Raw genomic sequence first — 19,701 nt, forward strand, 5'->3', positions numbered from 1 at the left:
AGTGCGAAAACTAAAAGTATTCGGACGACGACGCCAACGTGATACCAATATACGACCAAATTTTTTTTAATTTTTGCGGTTTATAAAAATGCTTCTTTATGGCCCCTTATTCCTAAATGTTCAGGGATATTAAACCCAAACTGACACCAAGCTTTCCCTTCATTATATGGAACCTTGTGGTACAATGTCAGAGAGATCCATACAGTTAAACATTGTTATTGTTATTGTCCCGAAACTTCAAAAATGCTTGTTTTTGGCCCTTAATTCCTAGACTGTTAGCTACATAACCCTTAACCCTTTCCTCCATGGATTTTTTTTCTTCACATACTTGATTCGCATAAGGATTTTTTTCAATAAAAAAAATCATCAGGTTTAAAGTATTTATGCATTGTGAAAATGAATATTTCATCAATGAAATTCAAGTCAAATATTCTCATAAATGTTCTTTTCATATTGGATACAAACTGTTTAAAGTCTGATGCAGACATTTTGTAGTCAAAGCATTTCAACTGAGGTACTACACAGGCGTCAAAAGGCGTCATTATGGAGTAAAGGGGGTGGCGTCAAAAAGCGTCATTATGGAGGAAAGGGTTAAAATAAATCCCAACCTTCTACTTAATAGTATGAACATTGTGGTACTATTTCAGAGTAGTTGAAATACTTATACACAACTTATTGTCCTGAAACTAGATAAATGTATGTTTTGGGACCCTTTTTCCTAAATCGATGGGACCATAACCCCCAAATTCAATCCCAACATTCCTTTTGTGGTTATAAACATTGTGTTAAAATTTTATTGATTTCTATTTTCTTATACTAAAGTTATTATCCGGAAACCATCCGTCTTTGGACAATGCTGACTACAACGTAATACCAATATACGACCGCAAGAATTTTTGCGGTTGTATAAAAATAAGGAGATATGGTAAGATTACTAATGAGGCAACTATCAACCAGAGTTCAAATGACGAAGATAATTGCACTGTACAGTCTTTATACTCCTTGAGGTAGAATATAAAACACAGGTTGGTATTGTAAATAAATAATATTTTTAATTGGAAATGACATTATAATTGTTTATGAAGATCTATCCATGGATACACAAGATGTCCTTTCATTAAATTCAGCAGGAAGTGTTGCCATGACAATAACGGTTGTGACATTGAATCAATTTGATTGGATGATGACATTTTCATTATCTTTCTAAGAGGAACTTTGTGAACCTACAACAAACACAGTATAATTTCAATATAATTTATCAGATGTGGTATGATTACAAAGGAGACAAATATCCACCTAATTTCAAATAGAATAGTTGTAACTTGAGGTTCATATTTTATAGTTAAAACCAATTTATGTTATTTATGGTCAGATTCTATGTTACTCAACATAACTTTTGGTAAGCCTTTATATCTTACAAGAATATTTCAAAACTGTAAAACAATATGAAAAAAACCAATGAATTCCAGATGATAACTGGAACTTGATGAGCATATTTATATAAGAGACAAAAAAACACACTGTTAAAGAAGGCTGTGTCCATATTACTGACCTGTAGTGAAAATACTTGGCAGTCTGTCATTTTATCTGAAAGTACAACTTCCAATGATATTTCTCCTGAAAAAACATAATCATTCCTTATATATGAAAAACATAGGAAAATCATAATTCTAATGCAACATGGTTTGTAACATTCATTTTGACTAATTTTCATGGCATCAATTCACAATTGATTCTATAAAAAGTTTTGCTCAAGCGCAGACGACATATGACATATTTAAGTTGTATGTTTTAACGTTGTTTACTCTTCTCGGTTTCATAAGAATGGAGAAAACAATATTGTATTTTGAGCTCTGACGGCATCAAATCACCAATTGATGCTGTTGGTTTAAAATACAATACAGTTACCAAATTTTCTCTTTTGGCCATTATTTTTCAAAGATATAATAAACTTATTGAGCGAAATAATACTCAGTAAAGGACCTAAATATCGTCCCCCGTCAATTATTAATTGGAATGAGTGTCGTAGTATCATCCACGACTCACTCTTTACTTACTGTATGAAATGGATAAAACGGGAAAAAGCTGACAAAAAGTCTTTGGACTCTTTTTTTAATTCAGTAATGAAGATAGTTGATATACGTATTCAACATTTTAAAGAACATTTTACTATTAACAATAACCACAATAAACCTATTTCTCGTATCAAACATAAACTATGGACCTGTTTTTGTATTGCTACGAGTTACAATTTATGACAAAAATGAGCAAAGACCCATCGAAACAACATCTGATAAACAAATTTAATAATACTTTTAGATATTTGGATGATATTTTGGCTCTCAATAATGACGACTTCAGTATGTATATTAAAGAAATTTATCCTGTTGAACTTACTTTAAATAAAGCTAATCCTAACAATGACCACTGCCCTTTCCTCGATCTTGATATCCTTATTACTAACAGAAAGCTGAATACTAAAATTTATGATAAAAGAGATGATTTTTCATTTCCTATCGTTAATTATCCATTTTTAGATGGTGACGTTCCCTTGTCACCATCTTACGGTGTTTATATATATATCTCAACTTGTACGATTCGCTCGTGTATGTAACAATGTTTTTGATTTTAACGCGAGAAATTTATGTATTACTGAAAAATTATTACAAAAGGGTTTTCGATATCACAAACTAGTCAAAATATTTACTAAATTTTATCATCGGTATAAGGACATCATTCGTAAATATAGCTCAACATGCAGACTTCATATACGTTCAGGTATTTCACATCCAATTTTTTATGGAAATATTTTTTATAAAGAACAAAGGTGTCAGTATTCACCTCAAAAACTTACAAAACCTTTGAATAGACTTATTAACAAGGGATATAGTTATGATACTGTTGTCAGGTCATTAAAGATTATATATTTTGGCGTTAATATTTATTCACTTATAGGGTCTTTGCATCGGAACTAAACACATTTATTCAAAAACCAGTTGTTGGCATGACACGGGTTATGTTCTTCTCATATATGTTATGATGGTATGATACTAAACCCCTGGCATGTCAGTTAACTGCTAGTAGTCTGTTGTTATTTATGTATTATTGTTATTTTGTTTATTTTCTTTGGTTACATCTTCTGACATCAGACTCGGAGTTCTCTTGAACTGAATTTTAATGTGCGTACTGTTATGCGTTTACTTTTCTACATTGGCTAGAGGTATAGGGGGAGGGCATTTTTGCGCCTGTCCCAAGTCAGGAGCCTCTGGCCTTTGTTAGTCTTGTATTATTTTAATTTTAGTTTCTTGTGTACAATTTGGAAATTAGTATGGCGTTCATTATCACTGAACTAGTATATATTTGTTTAGGGGCCAGCTGAAGGATGCCTCCGGGTGCGGGAATTTCTCGCTACATTGAAGACCTGTTGGTGACCTGTTGGTGACCTTCTGCTGTTGTTTTTTTCTATGGTCGGATTGTTGTCTCTTTGGCACATTCCCCATTTCCATTCTCAATTTTATTTCTTAAAACTTTTAATTGTTTATGATGCTCTTTCTTGCCTCAATTACTTCTATGTTTATAGCTTTCCAAATGTTGTGCTTAAATTGCACATGAAGAAGCTTATAAAAGAAACATGTGATGTGTACCCTGAATTTCAAAACAGCATGAAACACTAAAGCTAAATTTAATTTTCTGGAATTGTAATAGGCAAGGTATTCTTGAAAGATTTTGGTATCCAAATTAAGTAATTTTTGCTCTTCAAGCTCCCAATAGTTTTTCAAACTTTTGCATTGAGTGTACCTACAGAAGTTTTCATGGGAATATGTTATTAGGGCTTTTAATAAAGTTTTGTTAAATTATTAAGATAACTAGATTAATGTAGATTTAAATAAGACTCCATACTCAATGATGACCCTGCAGTGATCTGGGCCAGGTGACCTAAAATCCTGTTATCATATTCATTTAAGATATAATAGTTTCACTTACCTGAAACTTTATTAGAACCAATGACCCATAGTAGAATAGAATACATTGGTACATGGTTGATAATGTAAACAACTGTGGACAGAAAACCTTGAAACAGTAAAACCACCATTCTTAGCTAAAAATAGAATACATTGGTACATGGTTGATAATGTAAACAACTGTGGACAGGAAACCTTGAAACAGTAAAACCACCATTCTTAACTAAAAATAGAATACATTGGTACATGGTTGATAATGTAAACAACTGTGGGTGCAATCAACAGTTTTTTTTTCTATGATGTCATATTTTGAGGGACCATGTATAAGTGACCCTTAGTGGTGGACTGATTAATAAAGATACTTGTATAAAACTAGATATCACTGGAATCAGAATGTTCTCTAGTTTATAATGGAATAAAAAAAAGTGTACTTTTAATGGTATAAAAAAGTTTAATCCAGAGAAACTCGGAAAAACATTGCCTAATTTAAGCTTAAAAAACCTGAAATCAGGTCATGTGCACACCCCTGAAGACATGATACCTGCACATTTTTCATAATCAAAATTGTATGAATTCCATAGATTTTTACCTGGTCTTTCAAAAAATTCATGCTTCAGGGTACGTTCGCCTGCTCCAAAAAGAGCTACAGTGGCTGCAAATAAGTTTTCAATTTTCACTGCCAAAAAAACAGACTGTTTACAGTGTTGTCTCCTCTCAAAACATGTATATTTAATCTAATTTTTAAAATTAGTTTAATCATTCAACCTGCTTTAATTGAAGTTAATTAACATAGCTTTCCAACCAAATACAAAAAACATGATACTTTTTCACCAATTATGTTGATAACAAGAGGCTGTCATAACGACAGCAAACTGGATTTATTAACATTTATTTGTGTCCTGGCAATATCACAAGAACCATAACTGATGAACAAAGAAAGTGAAAATCGTCAATATCAAATTTGACCTCCATTTTGTCATCAGTATCAACATATTAATTAAAATTTTAAAAGGTTTGGTTGAACGGTTCATGAGTAAATGCACGGACATAACATTTTTAAACTTTCAAGAACCGTAACTCCTGAACGGTAAAAGTCAAAATCGTCATTATTGAACTTGACCTCCATTTTGTTGTCAGTAACAACATATTAAAATTTTAAAAGGTTTGGTTGAACGCTTAATGAGTAAATGCACGGACAACACTTGGTTGCCGCCCGCCGTATATCCCCAAATCAATAACCGACATTTTTGACACAAAAATCTGGTTAAAAAGGAACTTCCCTCCATGTCTATTTTTAGTTGGGGAATAACCCCTAGTTTTTTATACGAAACTGTTTATAGCACCCTGTGGACAGGAAACCTTGAAACAGTAGAACCACCATTCTTAACTAAAAATAGAATACATTGGTACATGGTTGATTATGTAAACAACTGTGGACAGGAAACCTTGAAACAGTAAAACCACCATTCTTAACTAAAAATAGAATACATTGGTACATGGTTGATTATGTAAACAACTGTGGACAGGAAACCTTGAAACCGTAAAACCACCATTCTTAACTAAAAATAGAATACATTGGTACATGGTTGATTATGTAAACAACTGTGGACAGGAAACCTTGAAACAGTAAAACCACCATTCTTAACTAAAAATAGAATACATTGGTACATGGTTGATTATGTAAACAACTGTGGACAGGAAACCTTGAAACCGTAAAACCACCATCCTCAACTAAAAATAATAAATAAGAATTTTTAATCTGTGTTCTCTTTCTTACAACAAGATAGCAGATTTGATTAAACATTTAGAGGGATGGAAAATATAGAAAATGTCAGTCAGAAGCTCATATCACTTATTACACAGACTGCATAACTAATTGTTGTATATTTTGGTTGTATTGTATTTATACTGCTCATTTATTTATTTATACATGCAATTAGACATGCTGGCAAAATTATAATTATGTACTAGTATTTGTTGATGTATACAGTGGCGTAGCTAGGTCATTTTTATGTGTACGCCCGAACCTCGGCGAGGGATTCTGAGGGTTCTAAGCGGATTCATTTCATAGCACCTGCTGATATAATTTCGAAGGGAGGGGGCGAGATATCGATTATAAGATACCATTGCTATTAAGAATCTAAAACTTTTTTATGTTTAATTCATTCATTGTCATGATTGTGTTAATTTGGAATCTAATGGTCATTGGTTTTAGAGAAAATGTCCAAAGCAGTTTCTTTAAAATATGTTTATTATAAAATTAAAGTTACCATGGGGTAAAACAATTAATCGACAAAAACACCTTTTTATGTACAAACATGTTATTTAATGAACATGGAAATGTATACTTAATTTTCAGAAATGTTAAGGCGCACTATTAGAATTCGTAAAGTGTTCTGCGAAACCCTGGTTCACGCCTGGGATTGCTTTCCGCCAAAGCTTAATAAGGCCTATATTTTCTTGAACTGGTCAAGTTTCATGACAACATATGAAGGTTTATAAATTTATTATGTGAACTTAAATTCCGGACGGTCTGTTAATTGCGGAATAAAAGTATGTCTGTGAATATAGTGAATATAATACTGAAAAATGAAAGAAAAAAAACTTTCAAAATTTTGCTAAGAAATTCATATTATCGGTCAAATACTGGATAGTAAATACAATGTACCCATCATTTCATCATAATCCTCTGGATACTCATTTGATCATAAACAGTTTCGGTCCAACTTCCATAAAATTTAAAGAAGGAATGACAAAGTTATTGATATATTTGTTTACCCCTTACTGAACCTTATATTAGAATCGATTTGTCTCGCTTTTGCGACACGTTTGTCACAGGCTCGAAAAATAAGGCAAACCACATATCCAATTTCAGGAGATAATATATTGCTTTAAAGAAAAGCAAAGTGATTAGAATTCACATATTTCAGACTTTGACATAATATGAACAAAAATATAATTTGATAACATTTGGTTGAAATAGGGAAAGTTTGTTACTTTCAGTCGAAATTACAAGCAAATGAAGAAAGAATTGCATGGCTGATGTGTTTTTTCCAGTTCTTTTTATTTTATATCTTTTTATCAAAATTCAAGTGTACGCCTGGGCATTTTGACGTAAACGTAGCTACGCGCATGGTATAGTTGTTATTGAACTCTTATACTAACACTTCAGTTGTAATTTGCCTTGTTAGTTTTTGTAGGCAGCATTTCTGTTCAGTTAAAATTTGATAATAATTTTTTTTAATTCTGGAACTTAAATTTCTGACTGTAAATTCAACCATGGAAGTAATATTTAAAAGGAATAACATCGAGTAATTAGCATGTATTAACATCATGTAGAGCCCTGTACTAAAGTCATATGATTTTATCCAATTATAGTCTCAGCGGTAAGACCCCTTTGGTTACTATCTGTGATACCGCGGTTGTAAAATGGCATCTGCAATTTCTTATCAGTCACATGATTTTATCGAGTCCGGTAATTTTAAAGTACCTGTGTGAAATCCGAGGTTTATTAATAAGGAGGTGGCGCTGTATCATATAAAACCTCTGCCTTCAGATGAAGTCGTATGATGTAAAAAAAAACTTGAAAAACGGACGAGAATTGTTCAAACTACAGCAGTTTAACATGGAAAATTGTATTTAATTTAGCATATTTTTGCTTTTTACCGTTTGTTTTAAACTGTTTTAAAAGTATTTTCCGGTTAAAAGCGGATCCCGAGTTAAACAGATAAATACCGATGAATCGATCAGGTTTCACATGATGTTTAACAAAATAATGTAGGCAAATGTAGGCATAGATTTTTTTACTGTTGAAATGTGCAAAGTTAATCGAGATTGAATAAAAGAATATTTACTTTCAAGTATTCTAAATTTATGTATATGTCATAAATGTCATTGATTGCATTATTGAAACTGGACAACTAAAATGGGGATAATATTTTCGTAAATATATATTATTGTGGAATGCTCACAAGTATTAATATAATAAGCTATACAGCAAAAATTATAACAAACCGACGAAATGGGCTTGAATCTATCTGTCTTACGGTAAATTCATTTTTACACAAATTAGTTTATGTATCAAGAACTTAAAAAATTTGAAGGATAGAACCGTTAAGAATTGTGAATATTTTAATTGACTATAAATACACGAAGGATTTAGATTTTTCGTTTTTAATAAAGGGGGTCCAAACGTATTTTTTTTACAATCATCTTTTTAACTTACGGAAATGTTTTTTTAAATGTCTGTAAATATTAAAATTGAAATGACACAATCGTGTTCTCCAATTTCGTATGTGATAGCTGTCTGTTTAAACTATCATGATCAAACTAACCAAAAATAGGGAAAAATGGTAGAGTAAAAATTGAACGAATGAATCTTTTCGGCAGCGTACATCAACGGAATGTAACGAATGGACTATTCGGGTTACTTCGCACGTATAAACGACAAAAACTTGTCTGTTCGTAGTTCTCCGTGAACACGAAAATGACAGATAAGTGTCAGTGATTTGATCGATCACATGCAGAGAATCAACTTCCATGCCAGATATTGAACCAATTAACAAGTTATTGAAAGATGGGCGGTAACGCAGATGAAACCTTTGAAGTGATGACGATGTTATTCCTTTCAATATTACTTCCATGATTCAACTGGCTTGTCAATGGATATGCATGCAAATAGAATTCATCAACAAAACTTACCAAGGTGAAAACTGTATAATACAGTGCTGTTGTTGGCAATAGAAATAAGAAAATTGTAAATAACAATGTTCCTACAAACAGCTGATCTACATCAAATGATGCTGAGTCTACACGTCGACGTAATACATTCCATTTCTTCCCTCTAAATAACCTCCACAAGGCAGATAACACATACACTTGCAATCTGTATAACCTAGAGAAGAATTCACATTTGTTATTTGTATGATCTATAGAAAAGTTCACATATATGTAATTTATATAACCTAATGAAAAGTTGACAAATGATATTTGTATAATCTAGATTTAAGTTCACATATGTATTTGTATAATTATAATCTAAAGAAAAAGTTCATGCATGTTATTTATATAATCGAGATAAAGTTCAAAACTGATATTTGTACGATCAAGAGAAAAGTGCACTTTTGATATATGTATAATCTAGAGAAAAGTTCACATATGTAATCTGTAAAGCCTACAGAAAACTTCACACATGTAATTTGTATAATCTACAGAAAAGTTCACACATGTTATTTGTATAACCTACAGAAAAGTTCACATATGTAATCTGTATAGCCTACAGAAAACTTCACACATGTAATTTGTATAACCTACAGAAAAGTTCACACATGTTATTTGTATAACCTACAGAAAAGTTCACATATGTAATCTGTATAGCCTACAGAAAACTTAACACATGTAATTTGTATAACTACAGAAAAGTTCAGACATGTCATTTGTACAATGTATAACCTACAGAAAAGTTCACATATGTAATCTGTATAGCCTACAGAAAACTTAACACATGTAATTTGTATAACCTACAGAAAAGTTCACATATGTAATTTGTATAATCTAGAGAAAAGTTCCTATTTGTAATTTTATAAAACCTAGTTTGTAACGTGGTATAGACCCTATTCTTGTTTTTGTTGAATAGTTAGACTCTAGATGTGCCACAACTCTATCTGGTTATACATTTTGTATCTTCTTCTGTAATGACTTACAGCTTACCTAGCAGCGTACACATAATAGCAGTAAATGTGTAGAGTAGTTGTGGAGATAATGTCCTTTAAAAGACAAATTTGTGCAGACAGACCAAGTACACCAACACAGGAAGAGCACCACAATAAAGTATTGAATACTGGCGGCTTCAATAAATGTAGATATCCTGTAAACACAAACATTAAAGATTAATGTGTAATGGCCCATTGGTTATTTGAAAATATTTTGGTTACATTTGTGTTAAATCATCATTGTATATATATAACTACTGACTTTGCCCTTGAAAAATCAGTTTAACTAGCACAAAAAAAAAAACACTGGTAATACAAACCAATAAAAATTAATGAAAAATAATAAAACAAATTTATTGTTTGTGGAAGTAAAATGGCTGTAACTAACTTTTTGTGAAACAATTTATTTTTTGGTCATTGTGTTACTGTAGATGTTCACTTCAAAACCCTTTCATTTGTACAAATGCAAAACTTATAAAAACAAGCACACAGAATGATAAAAATGTATATCTAAGCCACAGAAACATTGTGTAATTGCAATGAATAAAATATCTATATAATCATTATAGCAAACCTTTCCATAAGTAGATGTGGTACATAAAGAAATGACCCAGGAATTCTGTTAAAGGTTTATTTAGTTTGAGACCAGCAGGTGCTCCCATCAACCAGTTCAACAGTATGTCTAACTCACTGGCTACTTTCTATAAAATAAATCAAACTTTCTAATGACAATGAACATGTTTTGACTAAAACAAGCAATACAAATGTCAACCGATGTAAAGGATGCCAAGAAAGCACTGTGTGTGAAGTAAATATAGCTAGATTCTAATATGACATGCTTCTTTTGCTTTGTGAATAAACCCATGCTCTAAATCCAATAAAATTTGTTTGCACATGCATATATTGACTACTGCAGAATAATGAATTTTATCAAATTGGCATGCATTTGATATATTTCATTAACTTAAATACTTCCAAACTCTTAAATGATGCACATGGTGTAACTAATTCATTTATTATGACTGAAATGTGTTGCAATTTGAAATGGACATATTTGACCTAGATACAACATCCGTTCATGCTGGCTGTTCAAACTCCTCCCTCTGAAAAATCACAATGCCAGTCATTTGCTTGTTTACAAACAAAAAGGGGTTTCATGGTAGAGAGTACACAAACCCTCTACACCTATACACATCAGACATAGAAATTACCTTGATTGTACTAATCAGAATCAAAATAATTGATAAAAGCTATACTTTATTATAGTTTTAACATGGGTATAGGCATTATATACTAGTTATTTTAGCCCTCACTATTGCTCAGGCAAAAATAATCACGAATATAATGCCTACCCATGTTAAAACTACAATGAAGTATAGCTTGCAATGCCTTGCATCAATTTTTTCTTAAATAAAATAAAACATTAAATAAAGAACTTTTTGATCATAGATAGAAACTGTTTAATAAGGAAAGATATAAAATGTATATATTCTTAGAGGGGCGTAAAGGGGGGTATCTGCACGGAAGAACGCAAATAAAATTGCTATTTCACGATGAACAAACAATCAAAAAATTCCTGCACTACAATCTTTTTACCGATTTCTTGAAACACTGTGAATAACGATTTTTTTTCATGGCATGAAAATAACCCTTTACCACTCTCTTCTTAGAATAATCTTACCATCTTAAAATTGGCCTTCAACAACCTTAAAGTAGTTACAAACATATTTTATTTCCAGGGACAATTTTTGTTGTTGCTAATTTATTATATATGCCATTTCATGCCACTTTCGTTCATTTGTAGAATTTCATGAATATCATTTCAATAGTGGACAATAGCAAGACCAGGTAAATCTGCATCAAACGAGACAAACAAATAAAATTGATGATGCAATGATCTACATAGGAATTTACAGTAATCAAAATATATCTTTAAAACTAGAGAATATGTAGGCCAGTAAAACTACAATCTTAACATACACAGTTTCAATTGTTTCAGAGAAGAACTTTTTTTTAATAACAATGGACAATAATGAAACCAAAATTATGGGAATAATTCAAGTGGCAAAATTGTCCCAGATGAGTTCAAACAAGAGGCTCTCAAGAGCCTGAATCGCTCACCTGAATTTTTTTGGTTTAATCTCTCATCAATGATTATTTTGGCTTTTCAATTTATTTAAATGTTCTTGAAATCATCCTATTCTCTTCAAAAGCCAAAAAAAAAATCAATTTCTCCTATGTTCTATTTTAGCCATAGGAGCTATGTTTCTTGACATACAAGGAAATGAAATATAAAATTTATACTAGATACTCTGAAACTCTGAAACTCATTTAGCCTAAGTTTGGCTGAAATTGATACAGCAGTTTCAAAGGAGAAGATTTTTTAAAGTAAGTCAACATGATGAACAAATTGTGAAAAAAGTTTTTAAAGGGCAATAACTCCTTAAGAGGTCAATTGACAATTTTGGTCAAATTGACTTATTTGTAGATCTTACTTTGCTGATCATTTTTGCTGTTTACAGTTTATCTTTATCTATAATAATATTCAAGATAATGACCAAAAACTGCAAAATTTCCTTAAAATTACCAATTAAAGGGGCACTAGCTACGATATATATAAAAAAATAAAGTATGATTTTGTTTTAGATCAATCATTAATCAAATTGGAATAATGAAATAATAATTTGCTTTTAGCAATCAATTTCCTTTAATTTTGTTGAAATAAGCGATTAAACATAATTTTTGACTGATTCACTTGCAAGTGAAAACGTCATCATCATTCTAACCGGTATTCATGTGAACTTCAAGTTAACCCCTAGCTAGAGCTTGACAACGCATGCATTGTACGTGTACTGGTTATTTAAAGAAAAAGAATGTCAACAATGAAAGTGAAACTAAGGTAAATCATTTGATTACTAATTCGATGCACATAAAATCATTCTTATATGGTTAAAAACAATGAGAAACATCTATTTTTAATCTATAAAATAAAATCAAACAGACCTATAAAAATGCAATTGCACGTGTTGGTTTAATCTATTCGTATTTTTATTTTTGTTTACATCGCTTATATGGTCATCTGAGGTCAAATCGATAGTTAATTAGATGGCGTCTAGACTAAAATACACACGAAACGAACCTATATATTATCTACCCCATGCTCTGTAAACTGTTTATTTTAGACTTTTGATAGTTTGAATAAATGTTTTACATTGTTATAAACCAAATATGAGAATTTGAGTCAAATCGGTTACAATGAATTTGACAGCTAGTGCCCCTTTAAGTGGCAGCAACCCAACAATGGTTTGTTTGATTCATCTGAAAATTTCAGGGCTGATAAATCTTGACCTAATGAACATTTTTACCCCAAGTCAGATTTGCTCTAAATGCTTTCGTTTTCGAGATATAAGCCAAAAACTGCATTTGACCCCTATGTTCTATTTTAGGTAACGGCGGCCATGTTTTTTGACGGATCAAAAATCGAAGCGAACACTTTGTGCAGGATACTCTAAGGAACAATCATGCTAAGTTTCATTCAAATCCATTCAGTAGTTTCAGAGGAGAAGATTTTTTAAAGTTAGCAAATATGATGAACAAATTGTGAAAAATTGCCATTAAAGGACAATAACCCCTTAAGGGGTCAATTGACAATTTTGGTCATATTAACTTATTTGTAGATCTTACTTTGCTGATCATTTTTGCTGTTTACAGTTTATCTTTATCTATAATAATATTCAAGATAATGACCAAAAACTGCAAAATTTCCTTAAAATTACCAATTAAGTGGCAGCAACCCAACAATGCATACCTGCCAACTTTCATGATTTAGGCGTGTACTACACGATTTTGACCCTTTGTCACGATTGCACGATCGTGATCGTGAAAAACCCTCTAAAACACGATTTTCTGAAAATCTACACGAAAAATATGATTGTTCCCGATTTGAACTGTGTCCAATGGAGTACAATTGTGTTCAGCCAATCAAATTCTATGTTTCTCATGATCAAATAAATCAGCCAATCAAAAACGTTTTCTCTTAAGAATATTCTAACATCCTAGATTTTGAACTTGTGTTGTATTCCTCTGTTTGTTAAAATCGTGAACATGGCAAATGGGTTTTCACCTGCAAGGGGGTTCTTACACAGAACTGAGACTACTATAACACAGTGTTATAGTAGTCTCAGCACAGAATAATAATAAAAGCATGACTGATTGATAAAATTTAATGATGCAGTACTACCATAAAGATAATAAATAGTAGTTTATTCACTAATTTATTGATATTACACTTGCTGTAAAAATGTTATAAATTTATGTATTCAATTAAATTACCAAATTATTTAAAGTACAATGTACTATTCTTTACTTTTCACATGGACAAAACAACAACCCCAACATCAGGAATCTCTTAAATGAGGGACTTCCCTTAGTCAAGGGGTCATTTAACTCTTGTATAAAATAAAATAGAAAAATCATTAAATGTAGATTTTTTAATTTAAAAATGGGAAATTCTAACATTATATTTAGAACAACTTTTCTAAATGAAGGGTCCAATTAATTTGAAAAATAAAGAAGATATAAGGCCAAGAACATATCAAAATTCCTGGACATGTGTTGACCACATAATACCAGATAGATCATAAGATGTATAGTTCTTTGGGAAAAGTTTCTTCAAATAACATGAATATGTGCTCATTTTCACTTAAAAAGTGTTTTTTAATGTCCTTACATTGAGGGATTACCCCTAGGTGTTGTTCCCAACCTGATAAAGGACCTTTTTTGTGCATAATTTGAAATTGGAAAAGTCAACAATTATTTAATATCCTTACACATGAAATTAATTCATGGTCTTGCAGCCACATGTTCATCTTTTCTACTGATATATAATAACTAGAATCATGCAAATAAACTTCAGAAAAAGGCATGTAAGCTCATCTTACAAATATGACACTTTTTCTAGACCACAAAACAGCACGCGCAAAATAGTCGTCGCTAAGTGTTGTAACCTTTGAAATTGTTTTCGCGCACTAAAACCCCCATGGGCACTTTCAAAAGTTGGCAGGTATGACAATGGTTTGTTTGATTCATCTGAAAATTTCAGGGCTGATAGATCTTGACCTAATGAACATTTTTACCCCATGTCAGATTTGCTCTAAATGCTTTCGTTTTCGAGATATAAGCCAAAAACTGCATTTGACCCCTATGTTCTATTTTAGGTAACGGCGGCCATGTTTTTTGACGGATCAAAAATCGAAGCGCACACTTTGTGCAGGATACTCTAAGGAACAATCATGCTAAGTTTCATTCAAATCCATTCAGTAGTTTCAGAGGAGAAGATGTTTGAAAAATTGTTAACGACGACAGACGACGACAACGACGACGACGTCGACGACGACGGACGCCAAGTGATAAGAAAAGCTCACATGGCCTTTTAGGCCAGGTGAGCTAAAAATTCATAACAAACCTCTGTCCATAAAAAAAAGTGAGTGGTAATGCTGTCTATCCAACCATTCTGGGTGAGAAATATCATAACTAAGATGCCTAATAACACATCTAATACTGTCTGACTTACTACATTTTGGGTTCTGATGAAAAGAAAAAGATCAAATGTCAATGATGTACTTTATAGTTTGATAAACAGTGTATAATACATTTAAAATGATGAATTCTGTTAATTCTCATATCCTTTTTTCTAGTAAAACTAACCAAGTTAACTTTATTGCAATAAATGTGATATTTCAAAAAGCAAATTAAACATTTACTAAATTAGAAACATGTTTGTGACTTGGATGGAGAGTTGTCTCATTGGCACTCATACCATATCTTCTTTATATTTTGCGTATTTAAACAATGTAGTACTGTGGAATCATTTACTTTTGTGGATTGAAGAACAATAGAACTTACAGGATATTTGATTTCATGGTTTTGACAGCTTATAGAAAATTGTAATTCATTGAAGTTTTTAATTTGTGATTCACTTGGAACCACTAAATCCATAAAATTTTATATTCCATGAATATTAATTAATTCATAGTATTTAGCAATATTACAAATTTACTTACTCAAATAGTTTGTTCTTTGATGTTTTTGCAGAGTATAGTTTTTTTTTCTTTAAAATTAAATGCTGACAAAAAGATGGGATTTCAGTGATACTTTTTAATAATCCTGTCCTTGTAAATCTGTAAAAGTAAAACAAAAATTAAAGCAATCTGACAGTTAAAAACAAACATAATCAATCTTTATTGGGTTGGAACTAATACTTTTAATTGTCATCTTAAGTCTGTTCTTCAAATTGTTTTCATTGAACTATTTTATTTCTTGGCTTTATATTTCCAGATTTATCGCCCCTTTTTAGATAAGCTCATTTTGCTACAGATCCAGACTGTTTTTTGAAGTAGCCACTTACTAGAGAAATACATATCAGTAAATAAGCCATGTTATTTTGGATTACTGTAATTTTTTCTATAGAATGTGTGTAATGAAAATTATACATATAAGTATATAATTACCTATTATCTATTAATACTGTAAGGAGAGAATACAAAACTGTTAAAACTTGTAGAAATATGCTAGACATGTTGATGTTGTTCAGATAATTAATAATCTGACTAGAAGCTGAATGTTGTTGGTTTTCATTATCACATATAACAGTAGAATAACTAACAAGAGGCTGAATCATGTTGTTTTCATCCTGAATCATGTTGTTTTCATCCTGAATCATATCTGATGATTGTAAAAAGTAAGACTCTAAAATATTTTGAGGATTAAATAGTATACAGTCTACACATGTTCTGCTCTTTCCAGATATTAGTATACAATCCAGTTGTCCTGTATCAAGCTTGTATACAGATATCCATATATTTTCACTTGATATTTTGTTTAAATATCTGATTGGTTGTGAAATGTCACATGTCCATTCTCCAACAACTTGTGCATCTAAATTGTTATCTAACATTCCTACAGATAGCACATATATTCTATGACAATTTCTGTGAACTTTGCCATTCAACTGACAGCTTGGAAGACTGAGAAACTGATATGGAATAAACACGGTCCAAACATTGTTTTCTTTATTAATTGAAAAACAGTCTTTCAATTCCATTTCTGTGTATGCCTCTACTGTAAAAGAAATCATGACAGTTAGTATAATCATAAGTTTAACATTTTTGGGGGTACAAAAATTACATTGACATAAATAGTTTGCATATGATATTGTTTAATTATGCTGGTGCATGAATGCTTTTATATTTTTGCTGGTGTCTATTCATGTACATGTAAGCTATTGTATCATATAATATTAATGCTAGTGTATATACATGTACATGTTTGCTACTATACTGTATTATATCATTGCTGATATGTACATGATGTATGCTATTGCATTATATTATTGTTGGAGTACATATGTATGCTTTCATATTATACTTTTGTTGGTGTATGATTATGTAATCTACAGTGTATTACATAATTTTTTATTTATGTATGCCACTGTATTTTTATAATACGCTCAGTACATGTATGTTTTTTCTATTAAAAAAGAATAAAATAATGTGCTATTTCATTCCACAGACACTTAGCCAGTCAATATTTTCAAAGACTATTACCCTGGTCAATAGTTAATTAACATATTTCCCATACCTTTTTCATACTAAATTTTCAATGTACAACAATGACATCATTGACTATTTATCTTTGATTGTGCACTTGGCAATGTTTAACTGTGAAGTATTGTAAACAGTACAACGTGTATGTGTTTGTTGTGGTAATTTCAAATTAATATATTACTTGGTATCTAGCATTTATTATATATGCACAGGAGTTTTTACACAAGGATTCCTAGTTTTGATTAAGTAATCAAAATATCGACAAATACCACACTGATAGTTCATTTTGTACCTGTTTATGTGACTGTTTTTCCCTAGTGTTTTTAGAAAGTTGATATGTTCAGTATAGTAAAACACTTATTGACTGGTTAGTGATGTAATAGCAAGTTTGTTGTCCTTTTGATACTATTGCCCTTGACTTCACCTAGAGCAATTTACAATAACCGTCTTTTGATTATACATTGTTATAAGGTAAATGTGTGGTTTTATTGACTTTTGACAAACTGATATTCACTGAGACCAAGGACTGAAGTGAATGTCACTATTTTTTTTTAAAAGTCAGTTAAACCACATATTTACCGAAACAAAAGACAATGATTGTTTTATTCCATGTTCCCAAAGAGAAAAATGTGTTTTCAATAACTGTAACAGTCACTAACAGTTATTTACCAAAACACAATTGAATGTTTTTGTTTTGTTTTGTGCGGTGAATATACTTTTTCCTTAGGTGAATATGTTTTTTCCTTAGGTGAATATGCTTTTTATTCGAAATCTAATTCATTTAGAAAACCCTACTAAAATTCTATCAATATGGAATAATAGTTGATATCTCAGGGATAACAAACTTGCTATTATCCTCATAACCAGTCAATAGGTGTATAATATGATTGTGGGTGAGTTTGTGCTAATTTAATATATTATTGCTGGTGTGTACATTTATATGCTACTGTATAATATAAATGATGATGCAAGTATGCTACTGCATATTATCGCTAATGTAGGTATGCTATTATATTTAATCATTTCCAGTGTATGTAGTGATTGACCCCTATATTTTTTTTTATTTTTGGATTATGCCATTTTATCTTATCTCATTTACATTTCTAGGAAGCATCCGTGTGGAGGTTGTACATTATCCATATTAGGTAAGTAGGGAGGCAGGGCTTTATTAATTAGTTACATAGTATGTAGTATTTCATTATTGTTTGTGTATGATTATGTATGCTACCATATTATATAATTTCTGATGTAAGTATGCTACTGTATTATATTATTGCTAGACTAGTGTGTGCATCCTTCTATAATAATGTATTATATATATTATAACCAGTGTATGAAAGCACACTAAATTCCTAAGTTCAAAGACTAATAGCTCCTCTAAAAGTCAATTGATAATAATTTCTTGTGGATAAACATCTACATGTTATGTCCTTATATTATCTTATCTAGAAAGATCCAGGGAATTCTGTTTCAGAGAAGTTGCGATGATTAACTGTTGCAAAAGTATCTAAGCCGATATGTACATCTACATGTACATACTATGTCCTTATTATCTACAAAGGTTTATGAAATTCTCTTGTGTGGTTTCAATACATCTTGAAAGGCTATTCAAATTTTTTGTGTGATGGTGTCATAGTTATATTTTTTCGATTACAGTTGGGTGCACACCAAGCATTACATGTAGACAGTTGGAAAAAGTTAACACAGCGTTTAATTGTGTGCACTTCATGAATACGCAGCGTTAACTCTGGGGTGGGGGGGGGGGGGGGGGGGGGGGGGGGGGGGGGGGTACTATGTTTTTTTTGGAAAAAAAAGTTTGTTTACATTTTTTGGAGAAAAAAAAATTGTTTGTTTCACCCTCAGCTGCCACTATATGTAATGCTAAAATTGAAAGGAAAAAAATGTTTCAACTTGTGTCGAAAAAATCAGGTTCCCGTAAAATTTTGACGTTATTAAACAAAATATCTGACGCCACAAAGGAAAAGTGATTGTTGAATGCGTCAAAAGTTCAAGCGGCTGGGTCAGTCGGGATTAGCGATAAGGTGTATTGCTTACATACACAGTGTAAGCGGGATACAGGAATCTTTCCAAACAGTAAGAGTAATCCAGGATCAGAACCCCTCTTGGTGTAAATTATGCTTGTTCTGCACCCATCTATTCTTATCTCCCCCTGAAAAATAGAAGTTACCAAGAAACTTGTCATCTGTTGGAAAAAGTGGATATTGACAAGTCTCATTTTATTGACTTGCAACGTTGAATAGTTTGACAGTTTAAGCAATAGCTTTTGATATGAATACACACTAATATTACCAGTGCTTACTGGTGTTTATCTGTTAGTTCCAAACGGTACCCGACTTGCTTATTAGAAAAACTCTAAAACGTCGACACGATTGAGATCACAGGTAACAGGAAGTTGTCAGTTGT

General features: G+C 31.4%; 1 protein-coding gene across 6 annotated transcripts; it reads right to left on the reverse strand.

The window, feature by feature from the left end:
* Nucleotides 1-1,026: 1,026 nt before the first annotated feature.
* On the reverse strand, nt 1,027-19,696 carry LOC139487950 (phosphatidylinositol N-acetylglucosaminyltransferase subunit Q-like). Of its 6 annotated transcripts, none has more exons than XM_071273215.1 (10): nt 19,588-19,696; nt 16,183-16,792; nt 15,736-15,852; nt 15,138-15,258; nt 10,248-10,374; nt 9,672-9,828; nt 8,664-8,856; nt 3,985-4,099; nt 1,553-1,617; nt 1,027-1,223 (listed from the first exon to the last, which is right to left on the reverse strand). In XM_071273215.1, the coding sequence occupies exons 2-10, from the start codon at nt 16,773-16,775 to the stop codon at nt 1,068-1,070; spliced, it is 1,644 nt and encodes a 547-aa protein (XP_071129316.1). In that variant the 5' UTR covers nt 16,776-16,792; nt 19,588-19,696; the 3' UTR covers nt 1,027-1,067. The 6 variants fall into 6 exon arrangements, with proteins under 6 accessions (XP_071129316.1, XP_071129317.1, XP_071129318.1 ...); XM_071273216.1 differs by having other exon boundaries at nt 19,598-19,688; XM_071273217.1 differs by lacking the exon at nt 19,588-19,696 and adding an exon at nt 19,466-19,585.
* Between the last annotated feature and the right edge of the window lie 5 nt (nt 19,697-19,701).

This window comes from Mytilus edulis, chromosome 9 (assembly GCF_963676685.1).
Source record: "Mytilus edulis chromosome 9, xbMytEdul2.2, whole genome shotgun sequence".
Lineage (NCBI taxonomy): Eukaryota > Metazoa > Mollusca > Bivalvia > Mytilida > Mytilidae > Mytilus > Mytilus edulis.